At 36.0% G+C, this 22275-nt stretch overlaps 1 protein-coding gene across 1 annotated transcript in view; it reads right to left on the bottom strand.

Moving 5' to 3' along the window:
* LOC149063625 (lysosomal acid glucosylceramidase-like) overlaps positions 1-22275 on the bottom strand; it is a 31134-nt gene that overhangs the window by 7276 nt on the left and 1583 nt on the right. Inside the window, exons 2-8 of the mRNA XM_089255800.1 lie at positions 16757-16951; positions 16507-16656; positions 12636-12769; positions 11623-11795; positions 8831-9074; positions 7894-8118; positions 1416-1579 (exon numbers count right to left, since the gene is read on the bottom strand). Coding sequence (XP_089111926.1) covers positions 1416-1579; positions 7894-8118; positions 8831-9074; positions 11623-11795; positions 12636-12769; positions 16507-16656; positions 16757-16951 — 1285 coding nt within the window. The remainder of the gene's footprint in view (positions 1-1415; positions 1580-7893; positions 8119-8830; positions 9075-11622; positions 11796-12635; positions 12770-16506; positions 16657-16756; positions 16952-22275) is intronic.

The following is a 22275-nucleotide window of genomic DNA, read 5'->3' as shown; positions in this document are numbered from 1 at the left end:
ATTTCAATGCTATTTGAAGGCTATGAACTCAAAATTTATCTTTAATAAATTCATTGTGACCCACCCTCTAAGCCATATAATGATAAATTGCATAAAGGCCCTTTGTCCGCGGACCCAATATGGCCCTGGGGGTTATTTAATACAGCCTGCCCTCCTCAAACCTAATTTTGTAAAAATGAAATAAGCGGCACATTTACAGATCGCTTAAGTGTCCCATGGTATATGTGTTGCATGGTATATGTATGCTGTATGCAAATCGGCAGCGGCATGCTCCCACCCTCACAGGAGCATGGATATATAGACTGGTTTTTTCTCTATAGTTGAGATGTCTGTTTTTTTTCAGCATGTATGTATGTCGGAATGCAATTTGTCTATCATTTTGATTGCCGGCAGTATTTTTGATGAACGTAAATGATCTTGTTTTTTTTGCAACTTTTATGGAATAAAAGTTAGAGTTCAAAATGAACTTCCGATCATTGTTTTTATTTCTTCAGCTCAGTCCGCATGCTCTGCCCCCAACAGTACAATTCCAGAGCATTTAAGGGGCTTCTGGCACATTTTCAGATCACTTAAATGACCCGGGACACAGTTCCAGAACACTTAAGTGATCTGCGACACATTTAGAGATCCCTTGAATGACATGTGGCATAGTTTTATAGCACATAAGCGGCCCCCACTTCGGTTCTACATCACTCAAGTTACCCGCAGCACATTCACAGATTATTTAAGTGATCTGCGGCATATAATTACGGATCACTTGAGTGATGCGTGGCACAGTTCTAGAGCACTTAAGGGGCCTGGACACATTTCCAGATCACTTGGATCCACGAAACATTTAGATATCATTAAAGTGGCTCTGCAGGGCACTTATCAACGGGGGGAATGTTATTTCAAGAGTTCTCACAAACTATCGAAAGGTTTTTATCGTTTTTTGGTGCACCGAGTAAGGTGCCATTAAGAATATTTCATATTTTCATTAAGGGTGGTTGATGATGTAAACATTATCCACCCCCCCCCCTCCATCGATGCTGATGTAATACTCGAATGACCCTTACCATGTTCTATGGCGAAATTTTTTTTCTCTTGATTCCTAATATCACTCTTCTGAGTTTGTTGCCAGTTCAAGGCAACACTCTGCGTACCAGTTTCCTTTTTAAATTGTCAGTTCTTGGAGTATTACCTACAAATTGGTATAGACAAGGTTTCTATAAAATATAGACCGAAATTCCCAAAATCAAAACCAGTGTCAAAATAAGTATCTATGACAAGAAAAAGGGGGTAAAAAAAAAGAAGGAATTTTCTATTCTCCCCCAGTTGCAGTTACATGCCGTCCGATTTTCATAATAACCTCAATTTCATGAGTCGGTTGTATATAGCAAAAAAAAAAAAAAAAATTGAATCAGTAACGATATTACCTGAAGTGAGCGAGGACATAGTACATAGGCTGTTTGTAAAATTCATTGGCAGTAGCATTCACTATGATTGGAGCATCCACAAAATTTTTCACCCAGTTGGGACCACCTTGCTGATCAAGTGCTAGATTCCAATCTATCCATCCTACCGACCAATGAAGCAAATCCTGGTGGAAAGCCAGCAAAAAATAGAGAGGGAGAAAAAGAAATATATTATGTATTGCTCATGAGTTTTATTTGTAACAAGTTGAACAAATAAATATTTATCCACACAGAGTTTATACACGGTAGATGCTATCGACCGCCAATAATTATGCAGTTGATTCTTTCTGAAACACTAATATGGAAAAGTGTTTTCCGCTTTTTGATTTGGTCAATAAATAATTAAGGAGTTATATTTCAAATTCTTGTTCTGCACCAGTTTTGTAACGATCAATTGCACCTCAAACACCTGACAAAAGTAACTTTTTACAAATGCTAGTGGATTGCAGATTTTTTTAAAAATGAACTGAAATATATTCAATCCTGTTAGAAGCCCAGTTCGATCGCCATGTTTCACAACTGGTGCTTTTTCTTGCCGTGAAGTGTAATGTTGTAACCTTGTTATTATTACATAATAAATTTGCCCACTATATTGGCAAATTTATCACTATATTTGTAAAGTACTAGCCAAATGAGATCTATTTGAAAAATTGTTTTCCTAAAATCAACACTTTTTTGCAAAATGTGGTAATTTGCTCTCCTTCACTGTTAAGCCAAATTTTTTCAGGGAAGGTGGTGCTCACAGTGTTCATTGTGCGATTGTTTTTTTTTTAAGCTTTCGTTTTAATCAGTTTGCATGTACATCAATAAAACAGAGCAATACTTTTGAGTTATTTTAAAATAACATCGAAACTGTTATGGGTATAACACTAGAAAGATGGACAGGGTCTGTGTGTGCTCTCTGTTCCTATATCTCAAGAAAGAGGAAACCAAAAGCTTAAAAAATTTCTTGACTTTTCCTGAATTATCATGCTTTTATTGCACACCAAAGTTTTTTCATTATCTTTCTCAGCAACGAAGATATGAACGGATATACCTAGAAAGATGTAAGGGGTCAAAGCGACCCTCCTATATTTTTCAGAACCTATTCGCCATATAATTCTACCTACATTGTCACAAATGATTTTGTAAGGTCCAAAGTCTCCTGATAGCCTCTTTGTGCATCTAATATTTGGTGTAATCCCCATTCATTAGATTTTTTTTTACCTTCATTCTTATCTGCATATGTCGGTCAGCAGGTGTCTCAGCTTTTTGTTGTCAAGTATTTTTGTCATTTTGTCAGATAACTTTTTTGTTCCGCAAAGTAGAAATATCCACATCTTTCACGTTTGCTTAGGAAATGATAAGACGACGCAGATTCACTGAAGAGAAAATTTCTCAGAATAGGCAAAGACTGCGTGAGACAAACTCAGCAGGAGTGGTGCTGATGATGAGAATTCAGAGGAAAAATGAAAACTACCAAAGCCAAAATATTTCTGAAATAAGCAACAATATTGATGATGGAAGTGTGGATCAGAATGCAATTATACAACCAGCGGTGCCTCAGCTGATGAAAAATGAAATGCTACTAGAAACAATAAATGCAAACCACATTGAAGCCACCAATGAAAACCTTGTCCTACACCAAATGTCAAATTTCATAAATATCCGAGATTTTAATAATATGATTCTGTCTAGTGGTTCAAGAAACTGTTGCAGATTGAAGGGTATAGAATGTTGTGGGACCTTCCTTGTCAATAGGATGCAAAGGATTCTAAAATATTTTATAAGAAACCTATCACTAACAGATAGTCATTTCACATTACTGGAATTATGTGAATTTTATTTCAAATCTAAATCGACAAGCTTGGTTAAAACCCTTCGGGAAAAAAATCATCAGGTGCTTCCAACTGTGGAAAAAAAATCAATCCTATTTAAAACTTAGAAGCGATATAACACTGAAATCCTATCAGGAATATAGAAAATACAAATCCCCATGTCTCGAGTTTTCTCTACACTTACGCATATCAAGAGAGATCATTTGCACAGAATGCTTTATAAAATAAATAATAAAAATATATAATAATATAATAAAAAATAAATAATATAATAAAAATAAACAGATCAATGGTTTCCCCCACTAATTATTTTTTATAACTTTATTCTGTAATAACAATATTACACCATGATCTAAAATATTAAAATGGTCAAAAATTGCCGGAAAAAGCTATGAGGCTATACAGACCATGCCCGTCTTTCTAAGTATAGTCCTTCCACCCATCTTTCTAGTGTTAAGGCAGTGCCCCGGTTGCCCCAGCCTAGTTACGGCCTAGAGTCCCACCCATGTGAGGGCCATCGACACAGCATGTAAATCTTCAGAACCTTTTAAATTGGCAATGGATAAAAAAAAATCTCCTCAAAGTTGTCAGTGATATTTTATTCATTTAAACAAGACAAATAAAATGAGCACAGACGTTAAGCGACTTGATCAAAGCAAAAACAAATTTCATTTTTGGGTTTCACGATCACCTAAAAATTTGAAAAGGGGAAAAAACTGGTTTGTACGTCTTTAGATTTCTTGATTTTTGTGAGGGTTATAGGATATTTATCCCTTTGATAAATGCTAAGTTGTACGTTTGGTGTGCGATCGATGAATCTGGCAGGATTATGAAGTAACGTAATCAATTTTTAAAGTGTTATAACTCCTTTTATTTGTCAAATCAAAAACTGCTAACACTTTTCTGTATTCATTTTTCACAAAAAATCATGTGTGTAACTATTGGGCAGTGTACAGTATCCACCCTTTATATATTCATGACCAGTCAAATTAGAGGTACCCGAATAGTAACAGGTATTGCTCCCTTCATCCATCTGGGATGATGGCAGGTAGCATGAAGGGATGTCAAGTATTCAAGGAGACATAATGATACACCAATAACTGACCCACAGTCTCAAAATTAACTGACACTCACACCAAAGAACATGCTCAGTAAAAAAATTAAAAAAAAAAAAAAGGATTGCATTGACCACTATATTCTTTCGTTGTTGATTTAAACATTTTTAATCCTAAAGCAGGGGTTCTTAAACTTTTTCACCCGTGTGGAGCCCCTTCCCCTAATCAATGCTTATTTGTGGCTCCTGAGAGCAGTTCAACAAAGAATCCCTTCTAAAAACCTTTGTCAAGGCTGCATGTCCCTAAAGTGCACTTTTGTGCTATTAAATTACCACCAAACTACAACTTCAGTTTAATCACAAAGGGGACTTGCTTATTACATGCGCCTCAGCACTTCCAAAAAAAAAACTTCTCTGGTTGTTTTGGTATGATTAAAACTTCCTTCGATTCGCTGATTAAAAACCTGTGATCAAATTGGGTAATAGGATAAGCTGCGATATATCAAGAAAAAAATATGATCAACAAAATCATTTTTTGAATCTAATGGCAAGAATCTTTTCGTTATTGATTCCAGTTTATAACCTATTATAACGTTTCTTACTTATTTTCAAAATTTTTTTAAAAGAACGCCTATTTTTAATTTTTATGCCATTATATATATAAATGCCTTTCTAACATTGTTCAGAGTTTATTCGTGAATTTCAGAGGCGACACATTCTGCAAAACTTGGATGTTGTGAGCATTGAGAACTTCAAAGGAATATTGCTCTTTTTAGATTATCTAACTCGTAGAATTAATTATTATGAGTCTGCATCGCCCCATTTAAAAACCAATAAGTGCCTGAGAGATAGAAAATTTGGTGTTGGTATGCATTAGTTTTGCTTTAGCCAGATGGATCTAGACATACATGTTCTTGTTTCAAATAAACGCAGCCCACGTACAAGAAAAATTAGAAGTTTGTTTCTTCACATACTTTACATAACATGTCTTGCTTATGTATAACTGGCAAATGACTGTCCCAAGATGCCATCAGTCATGGCTCACATAGGGCAGGGTAAGAGCTGACAGGGCTCTAGCCCTAGAACCCATATTGTTTTGATTTTATTTTTTTTACACCATAAATGCACTACAAACAACTATGAAAAGTTGTTTTAGATACATATTTAGTATTCAATTAAAGTCACCAGAGCCGCTCTCAGGGGTGTGGACAAGAATGGCCATACTAATCCCGCATATAAGGTAATATATATGGGGAAAAAAAAGCTAATTTTTTTTACAACAATAAAACAAGGTAGCCGTATTTCAACTATAAAAATGATGATGAATTTTCAAATAACATAACCATCAAGCTTATATTACTGGAGAGAGTATGATGTCAGCAGTCTCCACCTTGGCAGTGCTGAGAACAGTGTCCCCCAACATCATTCGTCGGAAGATCACGTAACTCAGTAAAAACACACAATCCCCATTATTTTCTTATGACATCCACAGGAATTTAAAACAATTAATGAAAGAGATAATTTCGGAATTAATGGGACATAATTCCAGCATTAATAAAAGAAATAATTTCAGCATTAATAAAAGAAATAATTTCAGCATTAATAAAAGAAATAATTTCAGCATTAATAAAAGAAATAATTTCAGCATTAATAAAAGAAATAATTTCAGCATTAATAAAAGAAATAATTTCAGCATTAATAAAAGAAATAATTTCAGCATTAATAAAAGAAATAATTTCAGCATTAATAAAAGAAACAAATCCAGAATTGAAGAAAAAACTATTCCAGAAGTAATGAAAGAAATAATAATTAATAAAGGAAATAATTCCAGAATTAATGAAGGAAAATTCAAGAATTGATGAAGGAAAATTCAAGAATTGATGAAGGAAAATTCAAGAATTGATGAAGGAAAATTCAAGAATTGATGAAGGAAAATTCAAGAATTGATGAAGGAAAATTCAAGAATTGATGAAGGAAAATTCAAGAATTGATGAAGGAAAATTCAAGAATTGATGAAAGAAATTTTTCATAGAGGAAAAATTTAATTCTCTATTTCTCTTCTAAGAAAATTTTCAGCATTAACAAAAGAAATGATTCCAGTATTAATGAAACAAATAACTTAATCTTTTTTCATCTTTAGATGAGTTCTCAATCCTTTTTTTTAATCTTTAAAACACAATATTTAGAGACTGAACTGTACATTTCTATAGGCAAATTGCCAGGCATGAACCGTGTTTACACCGAGTCATATGATTTCGTACAAGAAAAATTTGTTGCATTAGATGTCGCTGCAGTCATGGTGGCTGGATGCTCCCTTCAGTATTATGAGCTCAATGAACACCACAAACAAACCAAAGTAATTAGCAATATGAAGGAGTCTCCCTCAATCATTTTCCCTATGGTTCCTGCGTATGGTAATGGTGCCCGTGGAATCAACCTAATCTGAAGTGGACCACAAACATTTTATTTTTTTTGCACAAAATCAACTTAAAGATTACAACAATGCAGTTATTATAAGCTATAATTGAAACAGACATAGTAAGTGCAACCAATTTTTTAGCTACTTATTGGACCTTTAATATCTTGGCTATTATTTATTTCTCCTTTTCTTCATTAATTATAAATGAATTCTTATAGTGCCTATTTTAAGCATTTTTATTGGGTTTTTTGACCGCTTATTTCGATCATTTCTAGCTCCTAAACATGGAGGCTCTAGTCATAATAATCTATATCATTACACTTCACTCATAGTTAGAAAAATTTGTGGTAGATGACAGCACCAACATAAGTTTTACACAGAAAGAAACTTTATGTTCGGTTCACAACACAGACACGCACATTCTAACATGTACTAATTCGTTAAAAGTTCCACAGAGGAATAGGGATGAGAAGCAAGTGTGGTTTAGTAGTAGTCATAATACTTGTGCCGTGTGATACTATTCTATTTGGTATTATTCCAGCATTTGATTTCCCTTGAAAGTAGGGTTATCAGATTCGAAAACTGAGAAAGGAGGACACCTGTGCATGCACCCTTAATGACGTCACTTATCCCAATTTTACCAATAGATGCTGTCCTATTCTGACCAATAAGACTACCCACAACAATAATTTTTCCCAACTCTAAAACACAACCAATAAAAAAAGCAGAAACAGAAAAAATTCTGGAAATTTTGATAACTATTGATGGATGTGTGTGTGTGTGTGTGTGTGTGTGTGTGTGTGTGTGTGGGGGGGGGGGGGAACCCCCCCACAAAAACATTCATATCAATGAAGAAATATATGTTTCAAAGTGGAGAAAAAAATTTTCCACAAAAAAAAATGAAAAATAATTCTGGAAACTTGAAAAGGAGGAAAAAAAGGGCAAATTTTCTGAAATGTAGGAGGACGCTTGAAATGACATAAAAAAGAAAGATGGTTGGTAACCCTACCTGAAAGGAGCTATGGGTGTAAACTAAACTACTACTCACATGAAAAAAATCAACCACCACAAGTTATGAAAAAACACTTTTTTTCCTACGTATCATTTTCGAGGAAATATGAAGAAAGAGGTGAATATGTACGTAGTTACCTCCATTATATCATGAGCATAATCTTCTGCTCTTTCCCAGCTTCCCAAAGCGACTTTAGGCAGCTGCCAGGGCAACCAGGCATTACAAGCTTCTGTTGCCAGCAAGAAGAAATCTGGATACTCCTGATGAACGATGTCCAACAACCTAGCAGGCGCAACATTGTTCAAATACCAGTGATAACCGATTCCTGAAACATATTGTGCTGCGGTTCTGTCGGCCAAGACCTAATGAAAAATGAACAGAATTTTTTTAACATGACGAATTGAAACATTGAAAAAATAATCAAATTGAGTACATTCTAATGAAAAATCGCCGAATTCCTACACAGGTGTTGAACTATACATAAAACATACAGGGTGGTAATAATTAAAGTGACACATAACTGACACAATTTTCAATTATTAGTTCAACTCAGATCCAATCAGTCCACAGCCTGATATGAGTGAAAAGCAGCTTAAACCCACCATTTCTTCAAATATAAGCATATTTCCAAAACATCATCTCCAGGGCGAGAGTGTTGCAGTGCTCGTTTCCACCATCAGGTCTGTGGTTGGATCCTGGGGAAAGACGTAGGCAGCTGTGGTGGTTGAGTGGGTATAGTGATGAACTCGCATCACAAAGATCTAAATTCAAACCCCCCAACCAGCCTACAATGGTGATCAGCTGAAGTTTGTTTTCTGTGGTTCCTAACTTTGAGGAGCATATGCGAGCCAATCTCCCTGTTAAAAAGTCTCGCCACAGAGAGCAACAGGCCTACAACAGTGAAAATACTCAATCATTATACTTCACTTTAAAATTTTGTGAGTTGGGCAACTCCGGCAATCAACCACTCATTTGGAGAGAATTTTTTTTAGCTCGGAATATTCGAACTTTGCACCAAGATTTCAAAACCACCCCATAGAATTACTTATGTGTAACACTGGAGAGCTTACTCACCACATCAGCCCATTTGGGAAGCATGAGACGGTTGTCGTCCAGTATCATAAGTTTCATATTCCCTTTACCATAGCCTGCTTTCTGCAATGTAGGACCAAGATTTAGCTTGATGAAATCCCGCTGCAACTCTGGGGTGAAACCCATCGACTGGAACTGAAACTCCTTTTGTAGTCCATCCGTTGGCTCATTCTGGGCAGTGAGGCCCCAAAATGTTATGTTTTCTTTTCTGTACACTTCGAGGAATCTAAAAAATAGTTTTTTTTTAATCATAAAATTGCATTCTATTATGTGTCTCTTAATAGGAAAAAACAAGGAGAGATTGACTGGCCAAGAATTGACGGAAAAAAAAATTTACACATGTTTGAATTGGCATCTTATAGTTGACTTTTGAGCTTTTGAACTTGTTAACTTGATTGTAAGGACCATTTTAAACGGGAATACAGATGCTGTCTAGATAAAACTGCTACTACTTAACCATACATATAGGCTACCTAGTAAACATTATTCTTGACAATTACTAATGAATTGGTATATGCCGAAATATGTGTTCTGTGGCTGTAATGTATTTATGTTGTCAAGAGCTATGCACGTTTTGTGCTCTAGTTGTGCTGCCATCTGTCTTCCATATTTTGGAGTGAAAACCAAAGAAGCCCAAATTTTTGTGTTGTGTAAGTATCGTGCTATAAGCCTGCGACTAGGTGATTAGATTCTTGCAACCTCACAAATAAAAAGTCAGTGAAGTATTTTGTTATTCAACCAACAATGTTTGGAAGGATACTACATATACCTTTCTGATGGCCTAACATTCAAGAGGAAAGTGTGAAGTTCTATCATTGCCTTCACCTCTCAAGTAGTTTTATCGTCTGTGAAAATTTTTTTCTCATTTACTTTATACAGGGTGGGCAAAAAGTCCTTAGAAACCGGAAAAATAACAGAAATAAAAAACGGTTTACAGGGTTAGCATCACTTTGCCACAGGAATTTTTTTGACAGGAGAAAAAGAAAAAAAAACCAGCCGATAGGTGGCGTTGACATACACAAGTCAAAGAGATAAAAAAATAAAGAACAGAATGCTTCCAAATCATTTATTACAGCAGTATGTGTTCAACATGAACACCACCACAGGGTATAACACATTGCAGGCGAGCCACAAATCCAGTAATGACAAGAGTGCAGTAGGGCCACATACATGGCTTACAACAGTGAACTGGTTGTGAATTAGAAGTGAAAGTTCTTATAACTGTCTCATTTGCATACTTCCACCAAAGTCGTTTGCAGCAGCGCCACCTATCGGCTGTTTTTTTCCCTGTCTTAAAAAAATTTCCATGACCTAGCAATGCTAACCCTGCAAACCATTTTTATTTCGGTTTATATGAATTTTTAAAGTTTCTACGGACTTTTTGCCCATCCTGTATAATGCTCATATAAGTTTTACATTGGGGGGAAGGGTCATTATTACATAGTGAGTTTTCCTCACACCAAAGCTGTTAATCACATTCGTATACCAATAATAATACAATATTTGAGCTTTATATGATTCAAATGAATTTTCCCCTCATTTATACTTTTTATAAAAATTAATTTTTAAACAACTTAACACACACACCGTACCATGCAATACAAAATACAAATGAAAGACAACAAAACAATACATACACTATGCAGCTCTTAGGGTCCCGCTTGGTCCGTCCTAGAGCGTAATTTTTTTTGCATACAATAAATAGCACGTGCTTGATTTGATTTGCTTTTTTAGAGGTATTTTAAATTTTGCCCTGTGTGGTTACCTATTCATATTTTTGATAAACATTTAAAAATTTATTATAGGATTTGAAAATATAAAAATTTCTTTCATGAGATGTTAATTTATTGTGAGGTCTGATAATTTTTTTCCGAATTTGTTACAAATGGTTGGTCTTAGATAATTTATACTTTTATGCACAAGGCATTTATTTGTTTTTGGAGTTGAATACAAGAAATTGTATCTATTTGAGGTTCTATCGTTGTTATCTGTGAGTAAAAAATTTAGTAAAAAAATTTTTAATAATAAATAATATTATACATTTTTCAGCCATTAAAATTTTTATTTTATACACATAAATTTGCCTTAGGTCAAGTATTAAAAATTTTGATTTTAGTAATTTGGATTATTAAATGTTATTATCTTATGTTTTGTAATTAAGTTCTTGATGTAATCATAGTAGGCATCTCCCCATACTGTAATAGCATAAGTCACTCTTAATTGGATCCAAGCATGGAAAAATGTTTTAAGGTGTTCCTGACTCATGTTTCTTAATCTATTTAAAGCTGCAATTTGTTTTCTTACATTATTACAGATATTGTTAGAACGGCTATTCTATTCCAGATCATCTTGTAAAACTACACCTAAACAGGACTATTCTCATACTCTTTCTATATGACTTCAAGAACAGCTTTGAAAGTGGTATTTACAAATGTGCAGTTTCAGGTTTTATATCCCTAGTTATTAGACATATAAATCTGATGCTGCTGGTTTGCAAGAAAACTGGGGAAATGACCAAGTATGAAATATGTGAATACCAAGGGCCAATTGTGCATAATCCCTGTTGTATGATACATTAGTGGATGCAATGAATTAAGATATTTTAGCTATTTGTTAATATAGAAGCTTTATCCAAAATCCACTCAAATTCATGATGAACGGCAAAAATATTGAACTACAAATAATATCCTCAACACTGAAGTACCAACTCTGGAAAATTTATTTGAAGATTCTAATATTTATGCTAAAAAACTGAATCAAGAGGAAAAAGTTACTTGACAAAGTAATCCGCCCATGTTTGGTAATATTTACCACCAGGCTGGCCTTTCAGAGAGCCTTTGCCCACCATCTCATTGTTGGTTTTCATCCATGCAGGGGCACTCCATGGACTAGCAAACAAAAACACCTTTTTGGAACTCACAGACTGAGCCATGCGAATGTAAGGTATCTGTAAAATTACATAAAAGTATTAAGTTTGTACAAATGAACAGACAATTAATTAATAAAATCATAAAAAGAATTGAAAGAAAAAAAAGATTTTATATTATCATAATACAAAATATATGATGTGATATGCAATAGAGCCTCTGTATAATTGAGTTCCAAATTTTTACTGGAATGCTCACATTTGCATCTACATCAAAAAGTACAGGGCGGTTTAAATTAAACTGACGGTACTCAGAGGCTGGTAGCTCCCATTCTGATGGAGGTATTTTGATGAAACTTGGTATATAGGATATAGGGACCATGGGAGAAAATAAAGATTCAATAAAAAAAAGTAGCTCAATTTTCGACCACAAGGTGAAAAATTATGTTTTTTTTATTGCAGTTATCTTTTTTCCCCCATGGTCAAAATAACGTATACATCAAGTTTCAATGAAATACGTCCACCACAATGGGTGCTACACAGGTTGGAGTTAGTGACAGTATGATTCAACTGACACTACTCCAACCTATGTAGCGCCGGTTGTGGTGGATGTATTTCATTGAAACTTGGTATATACTTTATTTGGACCATGGGAGAAAGACAACTGTGATGAAAAAGCACCACTTTTTTATCTGGTGGTCAAAAGTTGAACTACTTTTTTTTATTGAATCTTTATTTTCCCCCATTGGTTCATATATCTTATATACTACGTCTTATCAAAATACCTCTGTCAGAATGGGTGCTACGTACATTTGAGTAGTGTCAGTTTATTTATAACCATATGCATATCTCTCTAATGAGTTTTTTCGATAGATGGAAGCAACTTCATTACGCTGAGACTCTACTGCATTCTTTCAAAACCTTGTAAATGAGGTCCTCCTTGGTCAGCTTGAAATGAGTCAGATTGAAATCTCCTGCCACATCATCGTAAGAGTATTGATGAGTAGAAAAATCACAGCTAGCCATCGGAACTCTGCCCATGTTATATTCCAAGCCTGTAAGAGATGTTTCTTTAATTTAATGTTTAACTATAAGAGAAAATTTGAATAGCTCTGACACACATACAGCTATATCTTCCAAACTTGGAGAATGAGACAGAGATTTTCGTGCGGATTCCAATTACATATGTTAAGGCCAAAATCCGAAATTGGCCAGTTGACCTGGCTGGTTTATGAAAATTCTCCACTACGACAATTCACCTACCAACAATTGATCAACGGAAAATTCACAGATAACAGTTCAACACGAGTCAGTGAACGAGGAATGACCGAGTGAGTCAGTAAATGATGCAGCAGTGAGTGAGTGATAAAGTGGTTAGTGTTGGTGAGTGAGAGAGTAACCTAGGGATAGAGTAAGTGACCTAGTGAGTGAATGGGTGATCTAGTGCCATAGTGAGCAACCCAGTGGTAGATTGAGTGATCTAGTGAGTGACAAAATGACTGACCTAGTGAGTAATTTCATGATTGGTGATTGAGTATGCGACAGAGTGACTGACGTAGTCAGTAAGTGAACCACCTGGTGATTAAGTGTGTGTGAGCAAGTGAATGACCCAATGAGTAAGAGAGTGACCTAGGGCATAGGTGAGTAACCTAGAGATCAAGTGAGTGACCTACTTACTGAGTAATCGAGTGACATAATGAGCAAAATTGTGAGTGCATGACTTATGAGGTAATTGAATGACCAGGTGAGCAAGTGAGTGAGTGATATAATGAGCAACTCACTAGCTCATTTGTTCACTCACTGACTAATCAGCTATCACTGGCTCAGTAGCTCACTTTGTGACTCATTTTTTTTCATCCGTGAACCATTCATTCACTCATACCGAACTGTTGTCTGTGCATTTTTTGCCTATGATTTTTGCATTTGGTGAATTGTTATCAGTGAATTTTCCAGACGTGGACCTCCAAATTTCAGATTTTGATCCGACCGACTTTAATCGGCCACTTTCACTATGGTACATGCCTATCAATATTTCAAAAACAGTTTTCATGAGTTAAGGTATCCGACTACCTTTCTTGTCACTTTTCTTTAAAATGGTTCTGGAGTGAACTTTAATTACATTTTTAAATAGAAAAGTGTCTTGAAATGGTGAAAACAGTGACAAATTTTGGTCTACCTATTATATTTACTATGAAAAAGTCGTTTTTATGTCAAATTTTAGGCAAAATTCGTGTGATATTCAAAACACGATTGCAAAAAATTTTATTAATGAAATGCTTTGCGACTTTCACAGTGCATTTAGCTAGTAATGTTGCAGGTTATAAACCAAAATTTAAAGGATTACATGATATGCTCATAAGTTACACCAAAATATGTTTAAGTACATGTGAATTTTTTGAAATTTCATCCTACATTTTGCCTATAAAACACTGTAATTCACAAAATATATGTGATAGACCTTAGATTTTGGTTCATAGCCTCAACAATATATAGAAAAATATCACATTAAAATTTCGTAAAGATGCAATGCATCAATTTTTACAAATCATATCACAAATTCAAGTAAAATGTAAAAAATAGCATTCTTTGTAAAACACGTTTAAAGTCTTTGTTTGTGTATTACACTTGTATGTAAAAATGCAACACTAAAGTGAACGTAACTTTGATTCTCAGCATCATATAAACAAAACAAGGCCCGTTTTGGAATCACAACAAATAGGGTTTTCATAAAAAATAAAAAAATGAAAATCTATATTTTCTTCCAAAATGATGTTTTCAACGTAGTCAAAATGCCTTAACCGTAAATTACTTCCTCTTGAAAACTTTTATTCAATCAATAATTTAACCATATGCCAAGTTTCTGAAATTAAATACCTCAGTGTCATGACCTCAGCTGACTTACGCTGGAACAAACATGTTGATTATGTCTTCCAGAAAGGTCTTGCCGTAACCTCAAACATTCCACTCGGAATATCAGACTGCTTTGCTACCAAACTTGCATCTCCCCTGTACTCTCCTATGCCGCTGAAATCTGGGACCCCTACACCTCCACTAAAATAGAAAAACTTGAATCAATCCAAAATAAATCCACCCACTGTTCATTCATGATTGCTGATCATCCTTTGTCTTCGTTTTGCCCGAACTTAACTTAACTTAATCTCCTCCCCCTCCTTGCCACTCTTCGTCTTATTTCTCAATTAACCCTGTTTTATAAGATCTATCATGGCCATCTTAATCGATACTTTTGGTATTCTAGCCAAACCATCCTACATCTCTCAAAGACTCTGCCATTCCCTTAAAATAAAACCTATTTTTGCTTCCACTGACTGTTTTAAATAGCTTCTTTCCTCATACCATTGGTGAATGGAACAAATTCCCCAGTTCTATTGTTGACTCCCTCCACTATCACTACTTTTTTGCAATCATTTATCACTACTTTTAATATCAAACAATATCTATGTCTCATTCAACCACATTCTCTTGTATAGGCCTAGGGCCAACAATATTTTATAAATAAATAAATAGCAATTATCTCAGCTGAATGAAGGCACTCTTTAGTTTTGACATATTTTAAAATAAAAATGAATTTCTTATTTAGAAGTTTTTATTTTGGAGAATCTCTCGCGATTCTGCCCTCCCGGGAGGTTGCGACCCACGGTTTGCGTACCACTGGTCTATGGTGCTCATGTGGCGAGAGGTCATGGGTTCAATTCCTTGAAAGGCCAGTTGAATTTTCTTTTCTGGATTTATCTTTGCATCAAAACCTTCATAGGTGGCAACTTGCCTTTGACAATTTTTTTACTGTAACTGACAACTTTACCAGCCTTTCATGGTTTTTCGCAGCTGTTAATTCGTTACTTTACTTGTCTTAAGTTTAATTTTAGGTTTGAATTTTACTAGCCACAACTTTTTTAGCTTCGTCCCATAATTTTTATGAATGAAATATGGTAAGCACAGGTATTTATTCTGTTGTGTGTGTATAGATACTTTTCTACCAGAACTTTCCCAGGCCGGATGGATCTTGATGGCTGCATTTGGCCTCCAGGCTGGAGGATGTGCACCGTTGTTCTAGAGCAGCGGTCTTTAACTTTTCTCGAGTTGTAAGCACTGCCTATACTCATCATCACAAAAGGAGCACCCGTTACGGAAACTTTGACACTTAAGCTTGAAATCTGTATTAAATGTAATTCACGAATGCAATTTTTATAGGGTGTTAATTGAAACGTTGATCAAGTGCTTGTGAGCACGAAATCTGACACAAGCTTCGAGCACTCTTGATGCATCGAGAGCACCATGGAGCTCATGAGCAACAGGTTGAAGACGGCTGGTGTAAAGTCTATATACTCAGCCGCTGTGATGGTAGAGTCATCATAGTGACGGACTCGCATCGCGAGGATCTGGGTTCGAACCCCACCGTTGCCAAAGTGGTGGTCAGCTGAAGTTGGTTTCCTGTGGTTCCCATCTTTGAGGCGCAAATGCGAGCCGATCTCCCCATTGAAAAGTCTCGCCACAGAGAGCAACAGGCCTACAATGATACAATTATTTAATCATTATACTTCATTCATAGTTAGAAAAAACTGGCGGCACATGGCAGCACTACACATATAACAAACATTACACAGAAACAACCTTCACGTCAGGTCTCACTACACATACACTCCAATATGTACCAATTAGTTAGGGGTTCTGCAGAGGAATATGGACGAGGTACATGTATGGTTTAGTAGTAGTCTATATACTCAACAGAAAGGTAGATAATGCTGAGTAGAAAAATCGCAAAATATTTTTTTACCGTCTTTAGAATAGTAGCTTCTGATGAGCATGTCTTGCACTGGTTTTGATAATAAAGCCACGTTTATGCCAGACGCATCAGTAAAAGCACCACCAAATCCAAGAATAGTCTGATAAGACTGTGTCCTGTCAATTTGTATAGTATCGACAACTATTGTATGAACGGAGAAAAGAATTATTAAAACATAACTTAAATATCTCATGAATAAAAGAAACATATTTTCATACATACAAGTATAACAAATACAAACCAGGAGAATGTGTTGCAGAAAACTTCAGAATAGACTTCGAAAATCTTTCTCCAGTTTTGCTTGATTCGTACAGATCCGCTTCACCATTCGGTGGAACTTCAATAACATCTAATGTATCACAGTACGATGCACCACACACACAGACAAATGATCCAAAACCGTAATCTTTGGATGCACAGGAATAGCAAGCCGAATCTGTAAGAATACAAAGGAAAAGTTAAAGCCAACAACACTATGCGATGCAAAAGACATGTCTTGGCATCCCGACAGTCGATTTTTCTGAGTGTTCTCTGGTGAATGTAATAAAATCGGACACACCTTTCAAAGACAGTTTAATATAATGCTTAAATTTAGGAGAGAGCAGGCCACCTCATTGGTTTGAGATCTTGCAGGTAATTTAAGTGATTCAGAACAACTTGACAGTGTTGAGTCAATGATTTATAAATGTTCCGCATAGCACTTGAGTAATTTGGAACTGCACTGTGGGCCACTTTAGTGCTCTGGAACTGTGTCGCAGACTACTCTAATGATCCCTAAATTTTCAGCGTGCCGCTTTTGTGACACTGCATTGTGAGTAACCCAAGTGATCTGGGAATGTGCTTCAGGTCAGTTGAGAGATTTAAAACTGCACAGTGAATCCCTTTAGTGAGTGAATTTATAGATATGCTACAGGATGCTTGAGTGATCTGGGACTATGCTACGGGATGCTTGAGTGATCTGGGACTATGCTACGGGATGCTCGAGCGATCTGGGACTATGCCTGGTACACTTGAACGATCTGTATGTATACCACAGGCCACTCAAGTTGGGTACACTTACATAACAGGAAAATGAAGGCATTAACCATTTTCACTTCAATATATGGATGGACACATGACAACACCAACAAGAACATGAAATAAGCATGACCCAGACAACATAAATACGTTGGATACGCACAAACACATGTACCAATTCATTATAAATTCTGCAGAGCAAAGTGCACGAAGTGTATGTATGGTTAAGTAGTAGTAGCACTGACAGCTTCTCCTATATGGAGAGAGTAGGAGTCTGCAGCTTCATCTATATCAGGCATGGAACCAAGACAATGAGTTGAGTGGGGCATATTGTGTGGAAGTTCTTTGAATCATTTCTTATTTTATTGGACAAATTTTCCCACATTTACTGCACTCTTGAAAAAAGCAATTATTCCCACCCCCACACCACTGGCTCTGTGCCTGAGCAGAGGAAGACATTTTCAGCTGTTGAATGGAACAGAAGCAGATATCTTACGCTACAAATGCAGCAGAGGCAGACATCTTCAGCTGTGAATGCAGCAGAGGCAGACATCTTCAGCTGTGAATGTAACAGATGCAGACATCTTCAGCTGTGAATGTAACAGATGCAGACATCTTCAGCTGTGAATGTAACAGATACAGACATCTTCAGCTGTGAATGTAACAGATGCAGACATCTTCAGCTGTGAATGTAACAGATGCAGACATCTTCAGCTGTGAATGTAACAGATGCAGACATCTTCAGCTATTGAAAGGAATGGGAGCAGATATGTTCAGCTATTGAAAGGAATGGGAGCAGATATGTTCAGCTACAAATGAATGCAGACATCTTCAGTTGTGAATGCAGCTGAGGCATATATCTTCATATTCGAATGAAACCAAGGCAGATATTTTCAGCAGTAAATGAAGAGGAGGCAGACATCTTGAGATTTCAATGGAGTGAAGGTAGTTATCAGCTGTCATAGGTGCCAATTCACAGACTTACAATCTGTAGTTTATTATAGAGATGTAAAATTCTCGAGAATAATCTTTCGGAGGAGGACAAATCTAATTGTCCAGGAGAATATTCGAGAATATTCTCTGCTAGGACTACTATTATAAATAACTTCAGAATATTATAAGTTCTTGATTAGAATATTCTCCTGTTATTTATAATATATAGTTATAAACATATAAACATATAATATCCTTGAGAATATTCTCTGGAAGGACTACTTTCATAAATCACTGGGAAAAATATTCTTATAGAAAATAATAAGAATTATTCTGAAGTTATTAATAATAGTCCTTCCAGAGAATATTATTATAATATATTCTTCAGAGAATATTCTTGAATATTCTCTTCGATGAGAATATTCTTTAGTTCCCGAAATCTTTCCAGAGAGTATTATCAAGAGTATATGCAATAACATGTGTTATAATAAATAATCTTGATAAATAACTTGAGAATAATGATATATATAATTATTTTTGTATAATAATTAATATTTTTGATAAGAATATTCTCTAGTAACTTCTAATAGTAGTCCTTTGAGAGGATATTCTCAGGAATATTCTATGTCCCCGTCAAGAAGATGGGAATATTGAAGTTTGTAGATCACAATATTTAAGTTTGAAAGCAAGAAAATTAAACCAACAGAGCTGAATTGCACAACTTTTAAAGAAATGTGAGTGCTACAGAACTTAAGTGTATGTGCATTGAAGAAAACAACAGTTCTGTATCTTCTTAGAATGAAGGTGATTAGATAAATTTTCAGAAATAAGTTCACAACAAAAGAAATTAAATCAAAGTTGACTGATAAAGGAAGCAATTATTATACAATTTTAAAATAATTTTTTAAGGTTTTAATCTAAAGGTTTCTAAAATCTTTAAAACCAAACTTTTGAAACCTCTCATCATGACCTGTGAATATTTTTGAACTAAAAGTTGTCATTCGGGGTGATTACACCAAAAATTATTTTGTTGTAAATGTTTCAGGCTATGAAAACTGATTTATATTTCACCATATAAACAAAATTAGTAAAAAAATTTAAATTATTTAAAAGAAAAATGAATATTCTCGTTCTCCAAGAATATTCTCACCTCACATCTCTAGTTTATTATGTGATGGCACATTCCGCATCAAAGAAAACACATTACACAAATAAAAGGGAAAACCCAAGGACTTTTTTTCTTAAAATTTCAACTGGTCACCATATAGCCCTACAAATCCTGTTTTTCCAGGATGAATTTTTTGCTGTCCTGATCGTTTTAGCAATAATTGGCCACTTTGCATGCTTTTGGCATCATATTTGGCACCAATTACCAATTTTTTGTACTTGAAATCCTCATTTCCCATATTTTTCCTGAGAAACCGGGGTCAGCCTGAAATTGTAAGAACTGGAAGAGTATTTTCTTTCAGGATTTTCTATTCAAACAAAGCACAGTTTGAGGATTTTTAGGGATTTTTCTATGAAGATACGAGAAATCGGAAGAATCTGATTTCTGACCAGAAGATTTTAATAAGGCTGAAAAATCGGAAGCATTAGCACCTATGAGCTGTGAATGAAGTTGAGATATATATCTTTAGCTGGGAATGGAGCAAAGTCATACATCTCCAGCTGTTGCATGGAATGGAAGTACAGTCAAACCTCGTTAATGAGTCACTCTTGGGAGAGCAAAAATATGACTTGGTAAGCGGAGTGACTCGTTAAGCGGAGTAAGCCATAGCTGTGCCAATTCCAATTGGGAGTTCCAAAAAGTGACCCGGTAAGCGGAGTGACGTGTTAACCGGGTGACGCACTAACAAGGTTTGACTGTATATCTTCAACTATGAATGCAGCAGATGCAGAATTCTTCAGCTGTGAATGAAGTAGAGGCATATATCTTCAGCTTGGAATGGAGCAAAGGCAGACATTTTCAGCTGTTGAATGGAATGGAAGCAGATATCTGCAGCTGCAAATGCAGTGGAGGCAGAATTTTTCAGCTGTGAATGAAGTCGAGGCAGATATCTTCAGATTTGAATGAAGCTGAGGCATATCTTCAGCTGGGAATGGAGCAAAAGGCAGACGTCTTCAGCTGTTGAATGGAACAGAAGCAGATACCTTCAGCTGTTGAATGGAACAGAAGCAGATACCTTCAGCTGCTAATCCAGTGGAGACATATATCTACAGCTGCCAATGCAGCAGAGGCAGAATTATTTTGCTGTGAATGAAATCGAGGCAGAATTATTTAGCTGTGAATGAAATCGAGGCAGAATTATTTAGCTGTGAATGAAGTCAAGGCAGAATTATTTAGCTATGAATGAAGTCGAGACAGATATTTCAGCTGTGAATGAAGCCGGGGCAGACATCTTCAGCTGTGAAGAGAGTGGAGGGAGATATTTTCAGCCTTTGAATGGAACAGGGGCAGACATCATCAGCTGCAAATGAAGCTGAGGCATATATCTTTGGATTTGAATGAAGCTGAGGGAGATATCTTCAGCTGCAAATGAAAGGCAGACGTGTCACGGAGAAAGGTTGTAGGACTTTTCCTTGTTTGAATGCACTCAAAACTGTATTTCATGTACAGACAGTCATAATCATAACACAGACATAATCCAGACATATCCAGGGCCATGTCAGAGAAGAGGTTTATTGAAAAAGGATGGCATCAATCTCCACTACCACATGAAGGTTTTTAACTAATGGCTGTTATGATGAATTTTCGGAAAGAGAGGAAATTCAACTGCCTTTGCTTTGAATCAAACCCACGTCCTTTTACTTCCTGGGTGAATGTCCTAGACCAGAGTTTCTCAACTGTCGGGCCATGATACAATTCATACCGGGCTGCAAATGATTAGCCGTTTTCCTCATTCATTTCCGTTGGTCGTGTGTTTGACCGGGCTTTCGAATCACAAAAATTAATGAAACCGGGCCGCAGGCTTGGAAAGGTTGGGAACCGCTGTCCTAGACTACAAAGGAAACAAATCTTTGGGCCGTTCAAGTATTACGTAAGCAAATTTTTAGCCATTTTTGACCCCCTTCCCCCCTTGTCAGCAAAAATCAGCAAAACGCTGACCCCCTCTTGTCAGCAAAATTTCTTCATCAGCTCTGCCCCTCTGAATCCTAACTCATATTTTCATAATGAGTGGTTGACGACGTAAGCATTATCCTAACCCCCCTCCCCCCCTTGTCATCAAAAGTCAGCAAATCGAAAACCCCCTCCCCCATCGATGATGACTTAATACTTGAAAGACCCCTTTCTACACTTGCTCGTGTGCACTGAAAGGGACCGTACATGGATGGCTGGACCTAACTCAGACTAAGCTCCAACTGCTGATGCTGCCACTAGATAGCGACTTATGAAAGGATGATGTCATTCTCCACTATCATACGTAGGTTTTAACTGGCTGTTGCGAATATGAATTTCTGGAAAGATAGAAAATTGAGATTTGTTGCCTTTGTAGTCTAGTGCAGTGTTTCTTAACCTTTTTCAGCTCATGGTCTCCCATGGATCACATTTTTTCTTGTGGCCCCCCTGTATAGGCCAGGGCCCCCCTCATCCAAGATTGAGATGCTTGTATTTTTGTTATTATGAATGAAATTTGAATAAATCAGATCTATATCTGGAATCCTGGTTAGGCATGGATTCAAATGGTGGATTATCATCCCTCCCAGGAGTCAAATTATATGGTAAAAAACGGTCTGTGTAAAATACGTGACGATCCAACAAACCTGCACGATAAATCGACAACCTTCCCAACACATTAACCGTTGCTCTGG

This window comes from Pholcus phalangioides, unplaced genomic scaffold (genome assembly GCF_987345545.1).
Source record: "Pholcus phalangioides strain wild (caught in Gottingen) unplaced genomic scaffold, Ppha-v1.0 ptg000172l_1, whole genome shotgun sequence".
In the NCBI taxonomy this organism is placed as follows: Eukaryota; Metazoa; Arthropoda; class Arachnida; order Araneae; family Pholcidae; genus Pholcus; species Pholcus phalangioides.
The sequence above is the reverse complement of the archived record's forward strand: the minus strand, read 5'-3'. Positions and strand labels throughout refer to the sequence as shown.